At 55.0% G+C, this 16,096-nt stretch overlaps 1 protein-coding gene across 3 annotated transcripts; it reads left to right on the top strand.

Moving 5' to 3' along the window:
* Positions 1–2,987: 2,987 nt before the first annotated feature.
* Positions 2,988–12,873, top strand: LOC128140675 (von Willebrand factor A domain-containing protein 5A-like). Of its 3 annotated transcripts, none has more exons than XM_052784895.1 (18): positions 2,988–3,232; positions 4,284–4,342; positions 4,714–4,961; positions 5,067–5,289; positions 5,638–5,780; positions 5,935–6,049; positions 6,491–6,618; positions 6,891–6,979; positions 7,433–7,577; positions 7,894–7,973; positions 8,494–8,605; positions 8,953–9,117; positions 9,262–9,365; positions 9,728–9,909; positions 10,089–10,295; positions 10,768–10,991; positions 11,200–11,326; positions 11,506–12,873. In XM_052784895.1, exons 2-18 carry the CDS (start codon positions 4,294–4,296, stop codon positions 11,793–11,795), a joined length of 2,631 nt encoding a protein of 876 aa, XP_052640855.1. In that variant the 5' UTR covers positions 2,988–3,232; positions 4,284–4,293; the 3' UTR covers positions 11,796–12,873. The 3 variants fall into 3 exon arrangements, with proteins under 3 accessions (XP_052640855.1, XP_052640856.1, XP_052640857.1); XM_052784896.1 differs by having other exon boundaries at positions 11,531–11,736; XM_052784897.1 differs by lacking the exons at positions 6,891–6,979; positions 7,433–7,577.
* Positions 12,874–16,096: the final 3,223 nt, after the last annotated feature.

Here is a 16,096-nt window from a genome sequence, read left to right as displayed (position 1 = left end):
AGGAGTAAGAGGCCCAAAGGGAGATGTGATCTGGGGGTGTTTGGAGAGAAGTTCTCTTCCCTAACACAAACCCTGTAATTGATAAACCTCTATGTCTGCAGGCTGGCGTCCTTGAACAAGGCATGGGGAGCATGAAGGAGCAGGGAAGAGGGCCATCCCTAAGATACAGTGCAGCAATGCGCTGCTGTGAGCATTAAGCCCTTCCAAATCAGTGAGCCTCAGGGGGATTTGCTCCACTGTAGGATCTCTTTGACCTGTAGAAAGGCCCTGCAAGGCTTGCTCCCAGCTGTGTTTTCCTCCTGCCAGAGTGATCTTGCCTGGAAGGGAGAGAGAAGGAAATCAGTTCTCCCTAGGTTGCCTCCTTCCCTTTCCCTAGCCATTTGAATGGAAACTCTTACAATCCTAAAGCTTCCGAAAATGTGGAAGTGGGACTTCTTAAAGAAAACGAGCCTTCTCCAGGTACCCTCTGCCCCCAGCTGAGGGCAAGGGGCACATCTGGAAGCTTGTTCACACCAGAATAGATCTGGGTAGATGGCACAAGTTCGAACATGAGCTTGACCACAAAAGTAGCATGAGAATACACAGCTTGTAGCGTATGCCAGTCCACACGATGTATACACTCAAGGCCTGGAGCGTGTGCCCCTGCTGGAGTTCAGGTGGCGAAGTTAAGCAGTTTACATGGCTGAGTCCAAGGTCAGCTCCTTTGCTGATAAGAGCTGCTGTGAAGAAAGCAAGCAGCAAGGGCCTCTCCCCCTTGTTACCCGAATTGCTGGGTGACCACTGACTGTGCCTGATCCTGACGGCTGTCTCTGGACCCAGCCATGACTCTGACTGACCCCTCCGCATCCTGTCTCCTTGTTGGTGAGGTCCCTGCTCCCACCCACCTTACTGTTGCATTTGGCTCCCAACTCAACTTCGCCTGTGGAGCAGCTGGCCTTTGGTACTCCCTGACAGGGCCCTCCACATTCAAATCTGCTGGACCCATCCAGGCTTAAGAAACCAGTGGAAATGTAGTACCGCAAATCTTTCCATGGATTTGTACCGAGGGCCACAGTCTCTCCACAGCTCAGTTCCCCTTCTTTCTGCGCAGCTGCTGTCTACCGGGGATGAATTCACAAAGGAAAGCATAGGGCGAACACTGAAGAACTTCAGAGCATCTATGTGTGGGAGAGGCAGGAGGGTACAGCTGATACAGGGTACAGCTTATTGTACAGCTACAATAATCCCCTCAGCAGCAGCACACAGCTGCCCTCCAGCCCTGTGGCAACTCCTTGCACCACTGTCACCAGTTGGGTCGGTCACCTGGCTGCTTCCTATTCTGGATACAAGAGACTGCTGTTTTGTCTGGACAGAAAATATGTGAGCATCTGAGCAGACTACCTTTACGCCACACTAAAACCAGGTATTATTCCTTTGCACTTCAAAAGAGGCCCAGACCTGAGGGGTCTGATATCCTCCAGAGATGCTCAGAAGAGAGATGCTGGAGGTCCAGCACCTCAAAACCATTCACAGCCCCTAAGTGGTCGCCATCAAGAGTCAGTGAGAGCCTTCAAGTATGCAACCCAGCTGGACAGAAGTTTTGGGAAGGTGAAGCTACGTTAAGGGGTCAGCAGTTCAGTATTTGTGGCACTTTTTGAGCAAGTGTGCCACTTACTCCTCACCTGTGGTGAGGAAAGGAAGATCCAAGAGGCAGGAAAGCATTCCTTAGCTGCTCAAATGCAGCATGTAGCATCTACACCTGGGACTCGTTTGCTCGCTCACAAGCATCAGGACTATTGGAGACCACATGGGGTGTTCCACCAGGTCTTGATGGTAGTCATGGGCCACGTCGACCAGCAGCACATGAATGTCAGTTCACCCGCCTCCCCAAAGAACTTGATCTCCATGGGTGTAATGAGGCGGGACTCACTGGGGCAGAATTTGAACGGAGGCAGCTAGAATTGTCTGCGCTGATCGAGGCTGTCACACTGTCGGCACAGCCCTCGGAGTGGTCTTGTCTGAGACTCCTACCAATCCTGAGAGGCAGGTCGAAGGAAGCTGCCCAGGTTTGCTGGAGAAGCGAGTCCAGTGCTACGCACACTCCCAGTGAAAGACAGCCAGGGTGTGCTCTGGGAGTAACACATCCGAAGTCAAATGCCATTTGGCCCCTTGAGTGTCTAGAGACCACCAGTGGAGTGGGTTGTCTCAACCAGGGGCTGGCTGCCAGGGAGGCAGGAGCACGTGGCCGGCTCACGCAAGGAAGGTGGAGACAGAGCATCCCAATGCAGCAGATGAGAGGAAACACCCGTGTCAAAAGTGGGTACAGAAGTACGAGCTCGTCTGCCAACTCTTCCCCTTCCGCAGCGGGCCAGCGTGTGGCTTTTGCTTCTTTGCAGTCCACCGCCCCATTAACAGCCTGGCACTCATCGCTGCATGGACCCGAGCCCAGCCTCCAAGCCGGCAGGCAGTGCTGCAGGCCTGGCAGGGGGACGGGTTCGTGGAGGGCCGAGTGCCGCCGCCTCGGGCACACAGAAGCCACCGCCCCGCTTGCAGGGGGCCCTCGGCAGCTGCTGCCCGTTGCATCGGGTGCGAGGCCGGAGCAGAAGGGCTGGGCGGCGGGGGCAGGTTTGGCAGCCTCCGTTTGGCCGGGAGCGGTCCTGCTGCGGGATTTGCAGTCCCTTCCGCGGCTGTGCCCGAGCGTCCCGCGGCGGCGGGGGTCGCCGCTCCCCGCCCAGGACGCCCTCCCCGTCCCCCGGGGCAGGGGGCGCGGACGCTCCCGTGGCTGCAGCCGCTCTCGCTTCCGAGGCGGGGAGGGGGGTCCAGGGGCCCCGGCCAGATCCCCTCCGCCGGGGGTGTCCCCTCTCCCCTCCCCATCCCACAGGCTCCCAGGCATCCCGGATCCCCGCTGCCCCCGCCGCCCCCAGGGAACCGGGCGCCCGGGTGCTCGGGAGGAGGTCTGCAGCCACCCCGGTGGGGGTGGGGGGTGTCTCCGCCCCCCCGGCCCTGCCTTCCCGTCCGTCTGTCCGCCTGCCCCTCCGCCTCTCTCTCTCGCCACCGCAGCCATCCCTCTGCTGACGCAGCCCCGCATCCTCCCGGCTGCCCGAACACCTCTTGCTCTCTCTCTCCATCCCTCCCCCTTCTGCCCCCGTACCTCACCCGTCTGCCTCTTACTCTCTCTCCCCCTTCCTCTTCCGTCTCTCCCTCCGTCCATCTGATTGTCAGTTCGTCCCTGCTGACTCTGGCCTCGATTCCGGTGAGTGTCTGCTTGTTTGTGCTTCGCTTTGTTATTCTCTCCTTATTCTCTGTTCACCGGGGAGAGCTTGTCCCTACCCAATCCATCGCCCTGTCCATCCCTCACCCCTACTCCCCTGAGGACTTACACCTTATTTGCTCTGCCTGCCCACCCTGTCAGCATGATGGTGGGGTGGGGATTTTTCTGGTGCTTCCCACCCTGTCACCCCAGAGCGGGAACTGGGGAATTTGAGGTAAATGTGTCTGAACCAGAGAGATTTATGTGGATGGATCTGGGGTGAAGGGTGGTCCCTTTCACCTCCCGGCACTTGGCCGGAAGACCGCCAGATATCGCTTGAACTACACCCTCCGCCCAGTGCCTTTCCGGGATTTGCTCTGCAATCATGGCATACCTGACCCTGGCCTCCTTTCTCTCTCCGTCATGCTCCCCCCTATTATCTGGACTTTCAACCTGCCCTCGCAAGCTACTCCATGAAGATAGCCTCACACGTGCTCTCTCTCTTGCGCAGCTACATTCACACAATACTGTTTGTGATGGGTACCCGCTCATCTCTTCTAAAATGGACCCCTCCACCTGTCCATTCATCCATTTCAACAAAAATTCTTATGTCTCTCTGGTTGTCCACCTATGCTTCCATCTGTCCCAAAATGGACCTCATCTGCCAATCTATCCATCCAGCCATGGGTGGATAGCCACGTATTCTTCATCCCAATACAGCCCCATCCATCCATCCATCCATTCATCCATCCACTCTTGCTTTCACACCTTCTTCTCTCCATCTTCCCTCGCTATCCCTCAGTTCTCTTCAGGATTCTCCCATGGTGGGGATGTGGTGCAGACCTCCTCAATGCAGAGATACTCCTGACGACATCCCGGTGCTCATGGATAGGGATTTCTGAATCCCTGGGTTTGCTCTGGCTGTACATGGTGGGTTGGGCCTTCCAGCTATGTGTGTAGGACTGGGGAAATGGCAAGGAATCGTCACCAAATAGGGGCTGCCTCGTGGTTTCTGTGCTTCTCTCCTCTTACAGGAGACCCTTCTTGTCTGCAGGTCTCCAGAAATGTGGCGTCAGAGCTTTGGACTTCTAGAAAAATCCTACAGCCATGACAGTGAGCTGGGGATTGGACAGCTGAGGGACATTTGGGGGATGGGGGATGTGCCCAAAGCGGGACAAGGAAAGGAGGAGGATAGGCAGCTGTAGAGGGAAATATCTGGACTGTGTCTTCCCAGAGAGAAACAAGGATGGGAATGGTCAAGAGCTCTACAGGAAATGGGTGGGGAACAGAGGTATGGGGCAAAAGGGAAGCTGGGGGCCGGGGGGCAGACACCGTTCTATGGCAGGCTCACACTAGACTCTCAGTAACATTGGTCAGCTAGTCTTGGTTTCCAGGGTGGGAACAGCCACATACTTGAAGCAGCCCCAATCACCTCCTTGCGTCGTTCATGTGTGCTGATGGGCAGGTTGCCTGTCTCCCAACAGCAACAGGATCCTTTCTGCTGGGGAAGTGGCTCCACGTACCCCTGTCCACAGTGCCTCTGTGTAGTGCTGTGGTGGATGTTGCTATCCAGGATTATGTGGCTGACGTGGCCTCCGAACTCATCTACCAGAACAAAAGTCAGGTCTCCAGAGAAGTCCTCTTCGTCTTCCCCCTGGGTCCACACATGGCCATCTACTCCTTCCAGGCCTGCAGTGAGGATGCCAAGGTCCAGGCCATGCTGCGGGATGAGGTACCAGCATCCAGGGACAAATGGGTGAACCCCCACAGGGGCATGGGAAGAGCAGCCCGTGGCCTGCCTGGTGATCACCTCTCTGTTCCTCCCCTTTCCACCCAGGCCCAGCAGCTGCATGAGGCTACAGGGGGCTGGGAGAATCTGAAATACCTTCAGGATCAGTCTAACTGTCCGGGTGAGGTGTTTGCCTGCTTTCTGGGCACCCTGCCCCCTGGCAGGGAGGTGGTCGTGACTTTGCGCTATGTCCAAGAGCTGCCACGGGAGCCAGATGGAGCAGCCCATTTTGTGCTGCCACCCACACTGCATCCCCACACAAAACACTATGGTGAGTGACCCCACAAGGAACCTGCCCTCCCAGCCACACACCCCACAGAAGGGCCGCAGACTCCCCATGTACTTTACAAACAGGCCCGATGCAACTTCCCTTTGCACCCACAGGGGGACCCACATTTTTCCCCCATGCAGTCCCTGGACAGACCCACATATCCTTCCTTGTGCCCCATGAGGGCATCCACAAACATTTCCCGTAAACAGACTCATGGACCCCTCCATGCGCCTCATTGACAGCCCCCCATTCTCTCCATATGTCTTATATATGGATGCCAAATCCTGCCCCCCCCGGCCCCTGCAGGCAGAGCCTCTGCCCTCCCCAGTGCCATGTTTCTCCTTGCAGCCTGGAATTGTCTCACCAGCAAGCTGCCCTACAGCCTGCTGCTCACTGCTAGCCTGCAGTCACCCCGTGGAGTGGCCAATGTCCAGGCCAACTTCGCCCTCACCCCTTTGATCTACACTGCCCGGGACCGCAGCACTGCACAGGTATGCCCTCCTGAGTGCCAGGATCCTGGGGGAAGCCGGGGAGGGGTGTCATCACTGAGAAAAAGGGGATGCACTGGGATCAGTGCCTGTGCTCCTGGCCCAATGTTGGGTCTGGTCCCCTCCTCCCGTGCATGACCACGCACCCCTTCACCAGGTCTCACTGGCTGGCAGGCCCCCAGGTGGGCATGATTTGGAGCTGCTGGTGTATTTTGGAGAACCCACTGCAGTCAGTGCTGTGGTGGAGAAGGGAGCCCCTGGAGCCCCTCCAGGTGAGTGCAGCTGGGGAGGGAACACGGAGGCACCTCTGGGTTGCAGGAGGCGTTGGGGCACGGGGAGACACCGGGGATTCTGGGGGGCGAGATACCATCGGACACCGGGATGGGAAAGGGAGGCATTCAGATGGGATAGTCTGGGTCCTGGCGCTCCAGGGTGGGGTGCTGGGGACACTGTTGTGAGGTATCAGATATAGCAGGATGCATACGGGGAGTTCTATTTTAGGGCTCACTGGGTAGCTCTTTTGGAGGCAGTGGGCTGGAATACATGGGGCATTGGGCTGTGTAATTAGTGGGCAGTACAGTAGGGTATTGAGGTACCAACGTGGGGCATCGGAGGCTCTGGGATGGTGGAAGCTGAAAGCACAATGAGAATCAGAACCAGGAGGAGGAGAAGGGTCCCTATCTGGCCTTCATCCCACCCCGTACCTCCTCCAGGCTCCCTGCTTGGTGACCCCATGGTGTTGGTGATGCTGGCACCCAGTATCCCTGAGGCAGTGCCTGGGCAGCGCCTGTCTGGAGAGTTCATCTTCCTCCTGGACACCACTTTTCTTAAGCATGCACAGGTATTCCTGCAGAGCCGGGACCAGGATGGGGTGGAGGAGCAGGTTGAGGGGGAGCGGGCCAGGGCAGGCATTTATGGAGGGACAGAGATGTGAGGGGGGACTGGTGGGGCCTGAAATGATCCTGAAATATCTCAAGTGCCATGGTGAGTTCAGGGCACTGGCTTGGGTCATCCAGGGGAGCCCAGAGGCTTTAGGAGGACCAGACTATGGGCAAAGGCCTCTGTACCCCCCACAAGTGCCTCCCAAGACCTGCCTGCTGTGTCTTTCCACAGGACTCCCTGCTCTTCCTTCTCAAAAGCCTGCCCCTGGGCTGCTACTTCAACATCTACTGCTATGAAGAAAGCTCTGTGGGCATCTACCCGTGAGCAAACATGGGGAAGGCTGGGTACTAGGGGGCTGGATTAGGTGCTGGTGGGTAGGGCTGGATATTGTGGGGCATGGCTGGGCGCTGTGAGGCTGGAATGGGTGCTGTGAGGCAGGGTTAGATGCTGGAGGGCAGGTGTGCATGCTCTGAAATCGGCTGGTTGGTATGGGGCAAGGTTGGGTGCTGGAGGGCACAACTGGGTGCTGGAGGGCAAGGCCAGATTCTGGAGACGGGATCTTTGTGGCGTTATGGGACAGCACCTCTTGGGGTTCTGTTGAGCAGAGTCTTGTAGGAACTATGTAGCAAGGTCTCTTCAAGAACTGGTACGGGGCAGGGTCTTGCAGAGGACCCTAGGGCACAGCTGTGGGAAGTGCTATGGGGCAGGGTCTCGGGGAGCACTAGGGCCGGCATAGAGCAACGTGCTCTCCAAACGTGCTGTGCCCCCCGCAGGCAAAGTGTTGAATATACTCAGGACAACCTGACCGAGGCCATGCGGCGCATCCCCTCCGCCGGCTCCAGTCTGGGTGACACCAACCTGCTGGGAACCCTCCGCTCAATCTACAACACCTCCCGCCCCCGCGGGCATACGCGCCAGGTCTGGGTGCAGGGGCATGGAGGGGTGGAGGGGCAGGTGTCCCAGGGGGAGAGAGGAGACGGGAGTGGGGGTGGAAGGAGCCACCCAAGGTATGTGGTGGTCACAAGCGAACAAGAAGGACGCCGCGAGGTCTGGGGGAATGGAGAAGTGGGTCTATACCTTTGGGCGTTTCTGTCCCTGAGTGGATATCTCCCCCTGGGGTAGTCTCTCTGCAGGGGGTCTCTCTCCTGGGCCCCTCTCTCCATTTCAGGGGCCTGCTCTCCCCATTTTGGGGCCCCTGTGCAGGGCCTCACCGCTCATGTCCCCTGTCTCCCAGCTCTTCATCTTCATGGCCGGGCCACCCCCCGACAAGGAAGCCATCGCAGCTGAGGTCTGCCGCCACCGCAACAGCCACCGGTAATGGGGACGCTCTGCCCCCAGTCCTCCAGTCACCCTTTGATTGTCCAGTCATTTCCACCCCTGATGAGGGCCCCGGCTCACCAGTGCCTGTCCCAATCCTTGGGTCCCTCCAGTGTCCCAAAGATCCTTCCCACCCTGCACAGCTCTCCTGTGCCAAGCCCCCATGTGGAACTCTGCTTACTACTGCCACAGCCAAGGCACCCTTCACAGAGTGAGCAGGGAGACTGAGGCACAGGGCTTACACACCCTGATGTGCACCCAAGCTCTGCCCCAGCCCCCCTAGACTGACCCCAGCTCTGCCCCAAGTCCCAGCTCTCCTCTGCCAGCTCCCTGTCTAACCCCAGCTCCAACCCCAGTCCCTCACTCTACTCCCTGCTCTTCCTCCTGCGCCCTTGTTCTGCACCCCAGCTTTGTTCCCCCAGCTTTAACTCCAGCCTGTGTTCTCCAGCTCTATCCCAGCATCCTTGCACCCACCTCCAGCTCTTATTTCTGACACCTTTCCCTGCTTCCCCCATAGGTGTTTCTCCTTCTGCTTCTCTGAGGACAGCGCTGCCTTAGCTACAGCCCTGGCCAGCGAGACGGGAGGTGAAGCTGCCTACGTCTCCTCTGACAACAGCATGATATTAGTGGTAGGAACCCAGGAGCCCTGGCAGATCCCCCTCTATTCCACAGATGCACTGACTTCCAAGCACCCCACCACCTGGACTGCCTACACACAGTAGTCGAGACTCGGCTGCCCCAGGAACCCAGGCACTCAGGCTTCCCCTGACTCTACCCCACCGCCCCACCCCACTGAGAACCCAGGTGCCCGGGCTTCTGCCCCACTATAACCCACAGACCTGGCCGTGCCCAGGGAACATAGCTGGTGCAGGCTACCCCACACATTCCACTGTCCCCCAGGGAACCCCGACACCAGGGGCCATGGGCTGAACCCTGGTGGAGCTGCGAACTGCAGTGTCCTGCCCTCTGTCCCCAGGTGTCGAAGTGCCTGAAGCGGGCCCTCAAGCTAGCAGCTGAGGAAGTCTCTCTGAGCTGGACCCTGCCCTGTGGCCTGGAGGTTGAGGTGCTGGGGGGCACCCCTCAGTCCATCTTTCAGGGTCAACACAGCCTTCTCTATGCCCAGATCCACGGACAGGCACAGGTGAGAGCTGGGACTACAGTCACCCCCAGCTACCTCCCAATAGCCTCCCAGTAACCACCAGTAATCTTCCAGTAGCTTCTCCAAATCCCCCAGTAACCATCTTGTGTCCCCAGCAACCTTCAGTAGCTTCCCATGTGTTCCCAGGATACAACGGTGGCCAAGGGGGTCATGACCTTGAAGTACAGCCTGGACGGCCAGGATGTCAGTCACTCGATTGAATTCCCACTGTGCCCACAGGGAGATGGCCGGTGAGAGCCCGTCCCAAGGGAAGATGCATGCATCCCCTCCTTTCGAACATGGACTCCAGCTGAGAGGGGGCCCAGATAGCTTATGCGTTCCCACCTTCCACACGCAATCCCAAACTGGCAGAGAACCCAGGTGTCCAAGCATGCCCTCCTTCCCTGCTTTGACCCCACAGTGGCAGGACCCAGGCACCTGGGCATCACTTCCCTCCAGACAGACAAGGACCCTGTCCATCCTCTGTCCATTCCCTCTGCCCATCCTCACCCCTGAAGGGAGAGAACCCAGATGTCCAGGCTCTCTCTCTGTCCACCTTTCTCCAGCATGGAGGCAAGCCAGGTGGTCAGGCCTCACCCCACTCTGTCCCCAGGCTGGCTGGGCATCGCCTGGCCGCAAGATGCTTGCTGAAGAGGTTGTTGCCAGAGGCTGCGAGTGGGTCAGGGGATGAACCCAGGCATCGCGCAGTCGAGATCAGCCTCGCTTCGGGGATCATCTGCCCCTTTACCAGCTACGTGGGGGTTCGCACATCACAGAGGGTCACCTGGTACCGAGGTAAGGGAAGACACTCACGGGAAAGAGCTGGTGGGGCAGCTCCATGGGCTGTTCTCATTCCACTGGAGCTGGAACCCCAGCCACAGGGCACCCCCAGTCTCACTGGGTAAGGCCCATCACCACCAGGTGCTTCTTTCCCATGTGCTTAATCCAGCCCCTTTCCCTGTTTGCCCTCAAAGGGCCCCTGGCACTGTTGCCGCCCCGCCAGTCACTCATCCCCTGCCAGACCATTGAGCTTCGTGGCTCCATTATGAGCAGTTCCTGCCATCGTAGGGCAATCTGGGTCCCACCTGGCTGGCTGACAGCAGTGTCTGCATCATGGCTTGCCCTCCGTCGACTCACCCATGGCATTGCTCACCTGTCCCAGCAGGGGGCTTGCTCAAAAGGTATGGGATAATCTAACACCTTACAGGAGGATTATGCTGCCATGTCTTGCCCGTGGCATGGAAACGAATGAATTTTGCCTTTAACCCTTCCCTTAGTTACCCTTAAACCTGAAAGTTCTTCAGCGAATATGAGACCCAGCTCAGGGACACCCAGGGAGGGGACAGGGGTGGTGCTGGATCATAAGTACACATTTGGATAAGAAGCGTTGGGGGGCTGTCAAGAGAGGTCTTGGGACATGGCTGGGCAGGAATGCCAGGAGAAGAGGCAATGGCCAAAGTTGGGGGTGAGTTAGGGGTGTCCAGAAAGGGCTGTGGATGGGACTGCTTGGGGACATGCAGGAAGGAGCTTAGATTGCAGGTGGCTGCCTAAAGGAAGAGCAGAGACAAAGTTCTGGGGCATTGCACAGGGGAGTAGAGAAGGGTCATCTTTCTGTGATTGGCCCAACCCTCCTGTTCGCGTGTTCTCCCACAGCATGTAAACCACCACCACCACCTCTTTCTTCTCTCAAGCATGTGAATCCCGAGGAATTTGTTCTGCGCTTTCTAAGTTTTGGGCCTTGGTCCACCAAAGACATTGCTGAGTGCCAGGAGCTGGTGGCACTGCAGAATGTAGATGGCTCCTGGGCCCTCGGCTCAGGCCTGGCCTCTGTGCTGGAAGTCGATGAGGCTGAAATCAAGGGAAAGATGCCTGGTGAGGTAAGGGAAGAACCTCTTACGGTAGCAGTGTGTCCCACTGGGACAGTGGGAACCCCTTGGCTGGTGGCAACGCTGGCATCCCAAGGGCAGCCGGAGAGGAATGAATGGATCAGAAACCAGAAGCCACAAAGGAAGGGGTGGGAAGCAGTGATGGGGCAGGGAGGATGCTCAGCACTGCGTGCTGGTCTGAGTCATTGTTCTCCTACAGGTCCTGGAGCCAAGCATCTGGGCCACAGTGCTGGCTGTGACTTGGCTGAACAGAAATGACAAGTGTTACCGAGACATCTGTGAGCTGCTGGAGGCCAAGGCTGTGACCTGGCTATGCAGCCGAGCTGGTGAGTCTTGAGGATCCTTTTCCAGCTGATCCCCACAGCACAGCCTCCTCCCTTCTGTCTCCAGTGGGACCTGCCTCACCCCTTTGCAGGACCACAATTTCCTGGGGACAGATGAAGGAGTCCTGTGTCCCCTTTCTCCTTTCCATCTGTGGACCCCCCCTCCTGCTGGACTGCCCTAGTGCCCCTGTCTCTCACCGATTGCAGTGTCCCAGCTGGACAAGTGCCTGGAGGCAGCCAACACCCTCCTTGGGACCACCGTGGAGCCAAGCGTCTTCAGGCTCTGAGCTCAACACATGCCCTGTGCTACAGACCGGCAGCACCTGCAGAGCTAAAAAGGGCCAGAAAGTATAGCCTAAATTCACCTACCGTGCTGGGCTACCACTGTTGCTACCAGCTGGGGTCTTACATTAGAGATGAATTCTCACTGCTTATGTCTTATACTAGCTGGGCTGAACCTGTATCATGCTGAACTAACTCCTCAAGAGAAAACGTCTAGTTCAGAGCCTCCAGTGGGTTTGGTTTGGGCAGAGATGGGAGTGGGAAGGAAGCATCACATTCCCCAGTGGTTGCGCTTCCTGAATTTAGCTTTGCCAAAGTGGGCTACTGGCCTCCACAAAGATGGCGCTTAGGGACATGGTTTAGTGGTGGGCTTGGTAGTGTTAGGTTAATGGTGGAACTCGATGATCTTAAGGGTCTTTTCCAACCTAAACGATTCTATGAGTCTATAGTTTCTGTCTTGACAAGAGGGTGCTGCGCACACCAGAAAAGATGAGCGTTTAGAGGTGTCAACAGCAGGCACAACGGCAGTGGCTCCCAATGAAGGACTCCTGCTGCACCCCACTTGCTGACCTCCTTGCTTTACCCCAAAAGACGAGGCTGTGTCAAGAACTCCCACATCTGCATTGCCATGCAAACCAATAATTTCGGAAGTAAAACTCTCATCTACATCAGACCCAGCCCATCATAAAGTCCAAGAGAATTCATGTGGGACAAGACTGATCTGAAAACTATCAGCATGTTGGAGGTGGAACTGCAGGAGCTTTTCCTTAGCAAACCAGTCATGCAGTGTACTCCCTCCTGCCCCAGGGCCCTGAATTCATGGCTCTCACTCCATGTTGGCAAAGTCTCCGATTCATTTCCCAATAAACAGTGAAGCTTCTGTAAGCCAAAAGGTGTGTGTCATAGCCTTTATTTCCATTGGGCCTAGGATCCTTCCTTCCAGGGGTCATCTATGAGTCACCAGCAGGGGCATGAAAGGACGTCGCTTCCCAGAGAGCTGTATACTGTAATACACTAAATAAGGTGATGCCATTGCTCTTGGAAGAGCACAGACCTGTTCTAGGTTAGCAAGACAAGAGCTGAGGACTTGCCAGGCTTTTTCTAGACTTCTTTTAGCTTGAATTTACTTCAGCTTGATCTTAGCAGTAGCGGCTCTAGCAACACTTTGCCCAGCAGATAGATGACTGATGTCTAACTTATCCTAGCTGTAACAGAAAAGTTTTCAGGTGATTAATGTCCAACTTGGTTTTGCCTTTAACTTTTTAAATCCATTGGAACATGTGGCTCTGAAGATAAATGCTGTTGTCCCTTTAAGCTTCACCTCTGCTGTCTGGAGCAGACACACCGCAAATGGCTGTGTGCACTGGCAACTCCCTCCTGCTCTGGAGGTCAGTGGGGAGACAGAGGAGTCACCTTCCCCGAGATGCAAATGGGACGGGAAATGTGCCCTCCCACACTCCTTGGGGTGTAGAAGGAGGAAAGAAGGGCATTGGGGACCTCACATTTTAGAGAGGTGAATCATGACTGTGAGGAAATGCTGGTAGCTCATCTTACTTCAGCCACCAACAAATGCATTGTTAATCCAGGGAGAGGTTTGGGCTTCTTCCCTCTAAGAGACTCCCAAGGGTGACTCATCTGATCGTACTTTGTTGGTCTCCATGGCCTGGAGGGAATAGCAGACTCTGCTGCTTTCTTCCCATTGACCATGGACAGAAGCTGAAAAGGCAACCTCAGTCACCCACAGCTGCCTAATTCTGAAAGAGTCAATGCCATTATAGTCTTCTGCAGGATGCGAGCTGAATCCCCTTCCCAGAGCCTCACCTGGCTCTGCTGCATCAGTTTGGAAAAGCCTGTGCTTGTTGCCCCACCTCAGTTTCTCTTTTTCTCAGAGCAGGCTGAAATGCCTTGGAGGTCTGGGGAGGGACAGCCATTGCCTGAGGTGTTGAAACAGTTTGCACCAGCTCAGAGCTTTCATCTTCTGCAGGGATACATTTATGCAGTGCTCCCTCCTTGAAATCCCAAGGAAGACACCCTCCAGGACACTGATTATTTCCATAACGCTAGGAAATGGCATTCAGGTGGTTCAGGCCCAGAGCTCCACCTATGGAAGGAAGAGTGAAAGAGCTGAACTTTCTGTTGGCCTTCCTGTGAGATAAGGGGATTCAGAGACAATAGGGAAGGAAGCGATATGGGGCAGAACAGGTGACGCCCAGACCTGAGTCTTTGCTCCCAGGCACCATCGCAGGAAAGGTCATCACTTGGTGCTGAAGATTAAAGTGCCATGTTTGCTGAGGCACATCTGAGCTGTTGTGATTTAGCCAGTGGGTCTTTACATAGTGAAAATGAGAGGCAAAGATGTGTCGTTTCATTCTGCCCTTTCCTGGATGTCTTTCTTCTGCTTATCCCTTCTGAAATTCTAGAGAGCACGGTTATGGGTGCTGAGTTACAGCTGTGCTGTTATGGTGCTGGACCCAGCCCTGGGACACATACATACCTCAGCTGAGATGCTGGAGGAGCTTGGGAAGAGTATAGGTCAAGGTGGCCAATACTTCTCACTTCATCTCCCACTGGGCTGTTCCATAAAACACTCCCTCTCTCTTTGTAACCTGGGTTTTCATCTCACTCCTTCAGGTTTTTAACGCTTAACTCTCATCCATTTGCTCAGGAGATTTGGAAAGTCTTCATTCACAGTGTTCAGTGGGGGAATCCCTCCCAATTCCACCTGTCGTCAGCATTTCCAGACACAGCTCATCCCAGCCTGGGAGGAAGGTGTATTAGAGTTTGGGTGCATCACCTTTTTGAGCAGCCTATCCATCCTAGCATTTCTATGGAGCACCTAGGTGCTTTCCTTCAGCATCTCCATCTCCCTGTAAAGGCTCAAAGGTCATGGGGAGGAAATCAGCAGGGACATCATTGTGCTTATCCACAACGTTGGGAAAACCCTAGGATGCAATCTTGGCAGAGGGTTCTGTTCCCCAACCATGGACTTTCCCTGAGCACGCACTCAGGCTCATAATGGGTATTTACCACAAGCACGCACTAGATGGTGCTCCTTCCCCGCTTCACCCTCTGTTCACTCAGCCTCTTACTGGCAACACGGAGCACAGAGCCCCAAAACCACAGCTGAAAGCTCAGAGGTACTCAATACCTGCAGTGCCAATTCTTCTACTGACAGGAGAATGGGCATCTGATGCCATATGGACATCAGTTGTGTGTTTTCCTCGGTTATTGGGGAGGAAAGTGTAAAGCAGTATTAGCCCGTGAGGAAAGAAACTGTGACTCTGAGAAGTAGACATGTACAGATCTGGAATACCTTACATAGACTGTGGCCTGCGGTTATGACAATCGCAGCAATAGCAGGTGCATTTATGTCAGTTATGTTTGTTTAAATTTGCCAGGATGTGTCTACAGTACAGCTGTGATACGATTAATGCTGACAATTGGCGGTGGATACCTATCAAAAACTTAGCCACACAGTCATGGTCACTATTAGCAGTACAGTGTTCTAGTTATGCAGGCACTTTCAGATGCCTTGGGACAAGCACTCTCAGATCCCTGAGAGCTACCAACTTGCTGAGGTCCACAAGACCCGCATAGTGGCCCTTAGAGTCCACACTCAGGGCACGGGGCTTTCAAGCTCATCCCACCCGACATGCTGAGGTGGCCTGGAGAAGACCTTTGCCTCCTATTCTGCACTCATAGCTGCTGCTTCGCTATGATTCTGGTAAGATAAGCACTCAGACCCTGGAAGCTATTGTTATCACTTAATATGTATAATATGATTGAAATAACCAGGGAGCTGCTAAAGTCCTGTGTACAGCCCCCATCAGTTAATATTTCAAATAGGGAAACAGAAACTAGACATGATTTAGGGTTTCCGAACTAACTACTAGACAATGGGGCTTTATGTTTATGTCAGAAAAGGTAATGGATTGTGGTCTGGTCAATAAACCTTGAAGAACTGCCTGGAATTGCCAAGATTAGGGAAGAAGGAGGTAAAATGTAAATCCTACGGGGGGGATTGTGACCACTGACTCTTTGACCACCTACTCAAATGATACCACCTACTCGAAAGAAGACAATGAAGGGAGAAGACAGAGTCTGTGCACTAATTTATATGAGGGGCGAAGAAGAAAGCACCAATCGTTAAGGAAAATAACAATGAATATGTATCAGTTAAGTGTATAATTATGAGGATTTTTGAGACAAGGGTGCGCTGTCTTGAGACAGGCACCCATTCATGCGCATCAATGAAATTAGTTTGAAAATACCACGACTCTGTGTGTTATTGGCTTGCACACCGGGTAAACAAACCCCGTTTGTGGGGCGACACTATCATTTAAAAAGCTGTTTATTAAAGCTAACTCTATGAAGAAAGAGAGGATAACACAGATAATTTTATCTCCCTTCAGATGCTGGGAACGCCAAGCTGTAAAGCATCAGCTGGGTTTCCAGCCAGGGTGCAGCCCACCGCACAGACCCCATGCGTGG

The sequence above is a fragment of the Harpia harpyja genome, chromosome 4 (assembly GCF_026419915.1).
Source record: "Harpia harpyja isolate bHarHar1 chromosome 4, bHarHar1 primary haplotype, whole genome shotgun sequence".
NCBI lineage: Eukaryota > Metazoa > Chordata > Aves > Accipitriformes > Accipitridae > Harpia > Harpia harpyja.
The sequence above is the reverse complement of the archived record's forward strand: the minus strand, read 5'-3'. Positions and strand labels throughout refer to the sequence as shown.